Source organism: Kogia breviceps, chromosome 2 (assembly GCF_026419965.1).
Source record: "Kogia breviceps isolate mKogBre1 chromosome 2, mKogBre1 haplotype 1, whole genome shotgun sequence".
Lineage (NCBI taxonomy): Eukaryota > Metazoa > Chordata > Mammalia > Artiodactyla > Physeteridae > Kogia > Kogia breviceps.
In genome coordinates, this window is record NC_081311.1 from 193437874 (window position 1) to 193448106 (window position 10233).

Genomic DNA, 10233 nt, shown 5'->3' on the forward strand with positions numbered 1-10233 from the left:
CTCTAAGGGCTTTTCACGACTAATCCTCACAGCCCCCTAAGGAAGGCGCTGCGTTGGAGCAGCCCCGGCCCCCCGCGCCTCGCCCCCAGTGCAGGATTCTTAGCTACAGCCCTTGAGACCCTTCCTATCAAGGAATCCAGGCCTGTGGCCCCAGCGGGTTAATCTGTGGGCCTGAGGGTCCTGGGCCACCGGCCAGCTCTTAAATGAGTACCAAGTGCCTCTGCTGCCCAGAGCCCTTCCAGGGGCAACAGTTGAGAAGAAGGAAATGCTCTGGGCTCGGTAGTCCAAAGCCCGCTCCCTGGAGGCTCTGACACCCTTCCGCTGGTGACCAGAGCACGTCGTCTCCTCCGCCGATTAGCTGTCCTTCTGACACGTGGGGGTGAAGTGTCAGTTGCTGTCTGTGGTGCCATCCAGATCTAAGAGGCTAGTTTCAGGACAAACGGTGACTGCTTGTTCTGGGTGCCCAGGATGCATCCAGAGGGCGAGAACTAGCAGGGACCCTCTGGTCAGGCCCGCGTCCTGACTACCTAACTTTGCAGCCCTTTAGACTCATTCTCCTTGCTCTTCTAAATAGTCCATGAGGTCTTCCCACGGCTGGCTTTCCTGCTTCAGAAAAGCCCCTTGCCTGGGAACTGTTCCGACCATGAGCCTCGGGCAAGTCCAGAAAATCCCAGTCCATCTTTGCAAACAAGCCGTTCGTGATGCAGCTCCAAGGTGCCTTGTCCCCCATCGGCCACACCCCGCCTGCCTTCAATGATTCCCCGTGTTCCTTGTCCTCCCACCGTCACCTTCAAGCAGCTCACATTGAGCCCCTTCTCTGGACTTTGGCCCCAGAGAAGACGAGGATAGAAATCATTCTAACCCCACGTAGGATGTGATCTGGGGCCCAAAGAGGGAGCGATTGCTTCTAGTTGGGGACCTACAGAAAGGCTTTTTATGAGGAGATGGGTCCACTTGAGGTGAATCTTGATGATGGGAGATGTTCCGACAGGGAGGGAGAGGGGCTTGATGGAGGGGAAAGGGCTTCCACAAATGCAGGAAAGTGAGGCGTGTTCACCAGACCTCTGGTGCTCACGGGCGCCTGGAGCTGGACACGGTAGCAGCAAGGTGGCCGATAAGCCTGGCACGGTGAGCTGTGACTGTGTTATAGAGGCGTCAGACTTCCGGGCTTGAAATGTGTGCTCAAGCCAGAAGGCAGAGGGGGAAATATTTTAGCTAAAACTATTGCAGTGCCATTCTACCTCATCCTTCTGGGACAACCTCTCACTCCACAAGTGCCGTCTCTCTGCTTCTTGGGATCACGCTTGCTCTTTTCTCCACCGTCATGGAAAAACTCCCCGCTCCTCTCGAAGCCTGACCCTCTGTGTTTCCTTCATCGCTCTCCCGGGGAACAGGGATTTGCTATCTGTGTCCTGTTTGGCTCCTTGATGTGAAATGGAATGTTTCTTTCATTGCTACCGGGAAATCCTACCCATGTATGTCTGCCCCTCTCTCATTCATTTAAACCAGTGGTTCTCAACCTGGGGCAATTTCTCTCTCTCTCTCTCTCTCTCCCCCCCCACAAACACACACACAAGCATACAACATCCTGGGGACATTTAGCAATGTCAGTAGATACTTTGGGTTGTTGCAACTTGGGGGGAGGGGTAGTTGCTACTGTCCTCTAGTGGGCAGAGGCCAGGAATGCTACTAAACCGATTCCAGTGAAGGACGGCCTCACAAGAAAGAAAGATCTGACCCAAAACGTCAGTAGGACTGAGGTTGAGAAACCCTGGTTTAAGCCAGGTTGCGGCCCTCAGTCAAAAGCCCGTTGGTGCCTGAAAATCGAATTTTGCAGACCTAAAGGCCTTAGGAGTTCCTGACGTGTCTGCTAAATCGGGACAGTGTTCCTGACTGAGGTTTCCAGTCTCTCTGATTCTAAACTGAATCCCCCGCCGAGGGATCCATTGCTCTTGACTTCAGGGAATTACCACCTTCTCGTAGACTCACTTGTTCCGTGAACATCCACACGCCAAGGGTCAACCAAATTCAACCCACCTTCTTTGATCTGAGCTTCCTTTCATTTCTAATCCTTCATGCCTTTGTTTTCTTCAGTCCTATCAAGGGGTTTTAAAATTCATTAATTTTAAGGCCTGTATAATTATCTGACTCCCTGTTGCCTTCTGGAGTCATGAAAAGAAAGAGCCCCGGATGGGACTTTAGCCTTGTCGGCACCTCCAACCAGCTGTGTGACCTTGGGAAGGTAATTTAACTTCTCTGAACCTCAGTTTCTCTTCTGCAAAAAAGAGAATCATTAAGGTCTTTTCAGGCTCTAAAATCCTTAAAATACTTCCCGTCCATTTTATATCTCATGTCAGGTCTGGCCTTATGTGAGGGCTCCTCCTAGGTAGGTCTGCCCTAAACCGTGTGCTGGGGCGAGAGTATCAGTCCCCAGATTCCAGGGGTTCAGTCGAAACCTCACCCACCTAGTGGTGCATTAACGATGGAGGCGGAGTCTCCTAATGTGAACACGTTCTACGTTACAGTCAGAGTGTGAATTTTAAGGTTATCTTTTTCAAATGCTATTTCCTCTTCTTTCCTAAAATGAAAATCACATTGGTAACTTCGAGGAAGAGTCAGAGTTCCCTAATTGGCGGGACAAGTTGGGAGTTTGAGAGGTGGTCTGCCCTTGTCAGTGTAGTGAGTTGCAGAAGTTCAGTTTTCCAAACAGCTCTTGTGTTTTAGGCGAAATTCTTTTGCCAAGTGCGATGGTTCTTATCAAAGTTGGGGAAACCCCCCCAGCCCTTTCCCGTAGCGGGGAGGGCCGGCTTTGGGAGAAGGGGGAAGCCGCTCTGTATAGGATAATCTGGAGGGGGGCCAACTGACATAGCAGAAGGCTGCGGGCCTTCCACGGACCCCCAAATCTTTAGTTACCTAAAACTCACAAAATGTATGGTGAAGTTGTTTGTTTGTCCGTTTGTTTGCTTTCGGGGGGTGGGGTATGTGAAAAACAGTGACAGAGCAAGCAGCACAGCCAGGGTGTCTTAAAGAGGAATAGCGCACAGGGACCCAGGAACACACCAGCAGGCAGGTGCCTGAAGGAGGCGCTCGGGGGGCAGAATCGTGGGTGTCCAAGTTTCCACGGGCCTCGAGGCCAGCGCTGACCAGGTGCCCAGGTCCGCGAGGGGCACGGCAGCTGCCCTCCACCCACCCCCCAGGAGCCGAGGAGGAGGGAGGACAGCAGGCTGGTGTTGGCAGAGAAGACTGTCCCCAGCACCGTGGGAGCCACCCTGGCTTTTGTGACCTCACAGGAGGGGTGTGGGTGACCCTTCCCTGTGGGCCCTGGGCTCAGACGGACGCCAGAGCCTCCCCGCAGGGCAGGGGCACACGGCCCCTCGGGGAGGGAGCCAGGAGATTGGTGAGCTCCATGTAGGTGCACGTTTAGGTGAGCAGGACCCACCATGAAGAAGGTCAGGAGGCAGAAGTCAGAGGCCAGGCGCCGAGGCTCCACCTCCCAGCGCGCCAGCTCCGAATGCACCCCTCAGCAGCAGAGCTCAGAGTCTAGTTCACAGCAGCCCGTCTCCGGATCCAGCCCGCAGCCTCCCAGCTCTGGAGTCACCTCACAGACCAGCAGTGAATCCATCCCCCCGCAGCCTGTGCCCCAGGCTCTCCCAGCTCCCGAAGTCAGCCGCTGGGCTCGGGGCGTCGTGTCTCCGGACACTGACACAAAAGCATCCCCTCGATCCAGGAGAACAGGTGGGCAGCCTGCCTGCTCGAGGGGTTCTAGCCTTCCTGCTGATGGAGTCTCAGGGCTGCCCCAGAGGCTGATACTTTTCTCGTTGGGCAGTGATGCATGGTTAACGTGTGTTCTGGAACAGTACGTGGGGAGTGCGAGGGGTTTGGGTTTTGTTTTTTTCCCCAGGAGACCGGGATTCCTGGGTTTTGTCATTCCTCACCATACTGGGTCTCTCTGAAGACAGCCACGCAAACATATTAACATTCAGTGTGGCTCGGTGGTCATCCTAGCTCACTGGGAGTCAGAAGTACCACGTGGCTGCTCAAAAATAAACACCAAGGCTGCATTAGTAGAAGAATACAGTTAAGGACAAGGGAGGTGGTCATACGGCTTTACTCTGTCCTCATCGGGCCGTTTGTGTGCTGCAAAAGATGCCCGGCGATCTTGTCCAAGGTCGATAGTCTGGGTTGGGGGGATGAGAAGGGTGGGGGGAGGCAAGAACCTTCTGGTGTCTGAGAGCCGGTTGAGGGAATTGGAGGATATGTCTGTCAGCCGGAAGCTGTGAGTAGATTTGTTCCATGTTGTCCTCAGATGTCTGACTAAGGGTCCCTGGATAGGGTTGCCAGATAAAATACAGGCCACCCAGTCAAATTTGAATCTCAGGTAAACAACAAATAAGTTGTTAGTATAATAAGTGTGTTATGAATATTGCACGGGCGTCCTGTATTTTTATTTGTTAAATCTGGCAACTTACCCTTGGAAAACACTGTAGAAGGCAGATTTCTGCTCAGCGTTAAAAAAACAGCCAACAGTTAGCGCTCTCTGAAAATGGAACGGCTGTCCAATGGAAAGCCGTCCCCCATCTTCTTGGGTAGCCAGAGTCGAAATGAGCATTGGAGTGTGTCGAGGGAACTCACACAGGCAAAATCAATGATTAACTCTCCAAGTTCCTCTGGGACCCACAGCCCAGGACAGCAATGGGAGGTGAGCTTGGGAAATATTTCAAAGACTGTCCACTGGAGTAGCAGTTGCCTTCTGGATGAATCCGAGAGCCCCAGAAAAATGGAACGTGGCCACTGCAGTTGCAGGAATCTCAGTGCCACTTCTCCTAGGACGGACAGTCACCTGCTGCCGTCCCTTCCTGTGAATTCCACGGACAGAGCACAGAATTGAGTTAGAAATCCTGCGTTGAAGCCCACTTCTTCAATCATCTCCTTGCTATCAGAACACATCTCTTATATTCTTTGAGCCCCGGTTTCCGTATCTGAGAATAACCATATTCCTTTTCACAGGATTGTTCTGATGATTGAATGAGATGGATAATGCCTTATAGAACACTGTACACGTGTCAGCTGTCACATCGGTGTTCTTCGTGTTATTCCCAGGTAGCACCAGTCTAGAAGACAACTGGTTCCACATGCAGTTGGTCCTCTCTCCCCTGCACACGCCGCTCCTGGTGTGGACACCTCCCGCGGGCGGTGGGCCCCTCACCTCTCTCCTTCTCTGCCCAGCAGGGCCTGTGACGCGAGCGGACCCGCGCACCTTCTGTTCCTGTTCCACTTGCCCCGGCATCTCTGCTTGCTGGTGTCGTCTGGGCCTGTGCCACGGCCGTATCTTCGACGTCCTTCTGCCTCAGGCCTGGCCAACCATGCCAGGGAGAGGATTCCCAAACCTCCTCACCTTCTACAGGTCCTGGAGCGCGTGGGGGGCTGGGCCCTCGGGGCACACACCGTATTAGCAGTCGTGTGTCACTTCTTCCTCTCAGGACTCCCAGGCCCAAAGGAAAGCCACGTCCTGGGGGTTGGCACCCGGGCCTTTCTGACCAGCTCCAGGCCCAGGTACCCCACCTGCATGGAGAGGTGACGACTTGCTTCCTTACCGGGCATGGCTTTTCTGGGGTTCATTTTTCTTCGCTCCATAGGCAGCCTCCTTGCTCAGAGCACACTCCCCCACAGTCCGTCCTAAAGTCCCTGTCGCTCCTTCCGCAGCCTGAGCCATAGCCCGACGCTTCCAGCTCCTGACCCAAACATGAACAACCCCCTGGAGTTTAGAGATACATACGGATGTAAATCACATACCCCTTGGTGGCAGGGAAGACCTCTACCCGCTTCAGCAGGTCTCGGGCTGTTCCTGGCAGCCCCACAGGGGTCTGTCAGTGACCCGGAGGCCTACACAGCATCACCTGCCACATCTGCCCTTCTTTTCCTCTCCCAGGAAGCCACCAGGTGGCCGCCACTTCCTCTCGTGGGAAGACCCCTGTTGAGGGAACTGGACTGAAGATGTCCCTCACCTTTTCCGATGGCGCTAGGGCTACGCGCAAGGGCTGGAGAGGGCCCTCCGCCTACCCCCAGCTCTGGGCCCCAGGGCACCTCCACTTATACTCAGGTCTCACAAATGTCCACAGAAGAGGCCTTCCGCCTGGGCATCTCCCAGCCCAGAAGCTGAGCCCACCCGTCCTCCATCCGCATCCGGCTCCTCTTCCCAGCCCCTGCCCCACCAACCCCCCCCTCTTGTGTGTTCATGAAATGCACCATCTCTCAGGCATATGAAGAGAGGCAAACAGGTGTGTTGGGAGAACATGCCAGAGCTAAAAATACCGTACTGTGAGTCCCGCCAAGGAAGGGCCTGCGCCCCGCTCACCATGATCAGCTGTCCTTCCACACACTTCCTGCTTCCGTCCATTTAGTGCCAAGTTGTGCCATGGATTCATAAACCGACAAGTAGGAAAACCTACTCTGCATAAGGATACTAGGCACTGGGAGGGAAGCCAAAACAGGAAACTTTACCCTTAAAAATTGTGCAGTCCACATGGTAAGCTAAGATATGTATATTTAGAAACTCGCGTGCAGGCCAGGAAGTGATACGTGTCCTATAGGAGACGTTCAAAGAACTTCGCTCCTGAGCTGGGGTCCAGGTAGATGTTGTAGTGTCCGTTGTAACTGAGCTGAATCTAAAAGGATTTTAGGATCCTCTATGGCCTGTTTTAAAGGGAGAGCATTCCAGGTGGAGGAAAAAGCACAAGGCAAGGCTCAGAAATAGGAAAGTGAGGGGAAGGGGCAGAGTCCAGATTGGCCCGGATAAGACATGCAGTCCTATCCTGCTCAAGTTTACACCTGCTTCCAAAATCTTTACATTTCTCTGTGGAGTGGAATGTTGACTCTGTTAAGTACACATTCACATTAGATAAGAATCCCTACTTTAGTAGGATTTTGTCCAAATGGATATTGCATCTTGTGAAAGCCTTCCTCACAATTATTAGCATAATCATATACTTTCCTTTTCCACCACCTTTGTGGTAGGTGTAGTAGGTGGTTTTCTCAGATGCCTCAACCCCAGAATAGAGCTACATGGTAGGACTACTTCACAGGATGGTTGTGAAGCTTGAGGAGGACACTGGGTGTGAGGTGTTTAGCACAGGGCCTGGCACACGGCAGCCTTGACTACCTTTGTGACCTTCTCTCTGAGTGTCCAGGGGAGCTGGCATCCCAGGCCGGCCCATCCTCGGATCCTGGGGGGTCCTTTGGTAGGGCTTTATTGGGAGGGGTGCAGGGAGTTGTGTTCCTTTGAGAGGAGGAGCCATAGGGGGAAACGGACATTCCTGTGATCCTGAGGGGACCCCACAATTTCCACTTTCCCCTGCATATAGACAGGTACTAAATCCCAGCTGCCCCCCAACCTGTGAGCTTTCTGCTTTGCTTTGCAGAAGACCTGCAAGTAAACATCCCACTCATTGTAGTTCACGTGCTCCGAGCCCTCGGGGCTGTTGCTGTGGCTCTGGGAACCCTGGGAGCTGCCTACTACATCACTGAATCCTTGTGAACAAGTCCCCGGGCCTGCGGTCCAGCAGGTATGTGGACCCCCTTCGTGCCCTTTGCAGAGTGATCCTCAAGCCCACTAAACTCACCATCCCTGCAGCGCAGGGCTAAGGGAGTGTCTGTCTCTTCTCTGAATGGAGGAGGTCTCTAGGGGTGGACGAAGCCCCCAGCCTCTCAGGGGAATCTTGAGAACTGAGTGACTTGTTCCTGGCCTCAGGGTCCACTGGCGCATCTCTCTCAGGCAGCCCTGGACGCTCGTGGACAATGCTAGACCCATTGCTGGGATCTGCAAAACAGAGTTTCCCACCTCTCCTCTGGCCTGGGGTTGGTTCCCCTAGTCGTGGACACCAGATAGGAGGAGATGGGAGAGGCTGGGGCAGAGGGTCCTACGCATCTCAGAGCCTTTCCTTCCAACTTTCTCCCTGCCTGTGCCACCATTTCCAGCCCTACCTATCCTTTGTGAACTTCATGTTCCGTGGAGCTTTTCTCCCATCTTTGTTATTACTGTTTTCTCCAGCCTATTCCATCCCATACCGCGGATGATTTTTATGTACATCTGTGGCCTGTCTCCACGCTGTATTGCAAGATCCTTGAGGGCAGGGAGCATGCCTTCCACAACATCTTCAATCCTCCCCTGTCTCAGGCTGGGCTCCCTAGAAGCAGAGCCTGAGACAGGGATTTGGGTGCACAGGATTTAGTGAAGGAAAAAAAAAGTGAGGGAGGCAAGAGAGGGAGGGGAAGGAGTGGAGCAAGGACAAGGTCTCAGCTGAAGTCCACTTAGCCCGGTCCTGCGGAGCTCTGGAGGGTGAATTACAACCAGAGTCGGTCTCACCGTGAGACAAGAGGGTTGGCCTTTCATGCCCGTCTGTGAGTCAGTCATTGGCTACAGGGTGGGGTGGGGAGTACATGTCTTTGTGAAAAAGCGGCTCCCATTTGGGTGAGGACAAGGCCCCGAGGAAGGAGGCAGCTCTGAGCCTCTAGCAACTAACATTCATAATTCACAGGAGCTGGGCGATGGATGTGCCAGCCCAGAAAGGGGATCTGGGCAGGTACCAAGATCACCCCCAATTGTCCCCATTGTCAAGTCCACGTGCGGTGAATGCCTGACAAGTGGTGATGGGGGTGGGGCAGGAGGTAATGGGAGCATTTCAACCCACCCCAGGCCTCCAGCAGCCACAGCAGTGCGTGTGGTGGGAATAGAGGCTCGAGGTACCTCAGAAGCCCAACCCGGAAAATAAACTCCAGTGAGAGCTCACCATCTCTGCTGCCTGATCCTGGGACATTCATGAAAGAGCAGAGAAGCACCTTAAGCTTCACAAAATTCCACAGCAGTTGAAATCCTCAGTTTCCTCATCTGTACCTAGGGAAGAGCATAGCGCCTTCCTCTTGAGATGGTTGGGAGTACGAGACGAGTATGAGACAAGGTGCTTGGAGGGCAGAGAGCTGGCCAGCTTGGGGAGTCTTGTTGCTGTGATCATCATGCTGGTGGTGGTGGTTGGAAGGACGCTGGCTTTGGAGTTAGGGCCGTAGGTTCTAGCCTTGACGCTGCGGCCTGGTCGCTGGGTGTTCGGGGCCACGTTACTGGACTTCTGTGAGAGTCAGTAGCGTCTCTGAAGTGGGGAGAATAACAGCTACCTCCAAGGGCAATGGTCGTGAGGATCAAGTGAGGGGATGCGCAGCCCTGCAGGGCCTGGTCACGGGTTGGGTACATGGTGGCGACTGACAGTGTGAAGATGGCGCCCGAGCTCAAGCGTCTTGTCTTAGAGCCTCCTTCCAGCAGAGCCCACGGGTGTGAGCTTGGGCTCCGGAGGCGGGAAGCCTTGGGATCAGATCCCCCTTCAACACCCAGTGTCTCTGGGGCCTGGGCAACTCCCTTAACTCCTGATGCCTCATTTTCTTGTTAAATGGAGATAATAATGCTACAGCTCTCACTTGGGGTGAGGGGGAAACTGGGTTAAAAAATGCATGTGATGCCGCAGATCCGCTGGGCCCGTGGGCCGTGGCCGCTGAGCCTGCGCGTCCGGAGCCTGTGCTCCGCAACGGGAGAGGCCGCAACGGTGAGAGGCCCGCGTACCGCAAAAAAAAAAAAAAAAAAAAAAAAAAAAATGCATGTGAAACACTTAGCAGAGGGCCTGGCATAGAACAGGCACTCACCATAGCAGCGACATCACCGTCATCATTTTTTAACTCAGTGTTCCCCAAACTTTATTAACCTTTGAAATCTGGAATATTACTTTTTAAAATATATTTTTTGAAGTATTATTAACCTACAATACTGTGTGAGTTATGGTGCACAACATAGTGATTTGATATTTCTATACATTACAAAATGATCCCCATAAACACTAGTTTTATTAAAACCTAAAATCCTTAATGTTAGTAGATAGGAAAATAGTAAACTAGAAGTCAAAATATAGTCAAGCTATGTTTTGGGATCGATCATATATTTTCTTTAAATTAGATTCCTTTTTTTTTTTTTTTTTTTTTTGCGGTACGCGGGCCTCTCACTGTTGTGGCCTCTCCCGTTGCGGAGCACAGGCTCCGGACGCGCAGGCTCAGCGGCCACGGCTCACGGGCCCAGCCACTCCGCGGCACGCGGGATCTTCCCAGACTGGGGCACGAACCCGTGTCCCCTGCATTGGCAGGCGGACCCTCAACCACTGCGCCACCAGGGAAACCCTAGCTTCCTTTTTAACTTAAATG

General features: G+C 53.2%; 1 protein-coding gene across 1 annotated transcript; it reads left to right on the plus strand.

The window, feature by feature from the left end:
* The first annotated feature begins 3429 nt into the window (after window positions 1-3429).
* Window positions 3430-9436, plus strand: SPATA3 (spermatogenesis associated 3). Its single transcript, XM_067027162.1, has 4 exons — window positions 3430-3735; window positions 5227-5404; window positions 7419-7562; window positions 8693-9436. Exons 1-3 carry the CDS (start codon window positions 3441-3443, stop codon window positions 7522-7524), a joined length of 579 nt encoding a protein of 192 aa, XP_066883263.1. The 5' UTR covers window positions 3430-3440; the 3' UTR covers window positions 7525-7562; window positions 8693-9436.
* The last annotated feature ends 797 nt before the right edge of the window (window positions 9437-10233 follow it).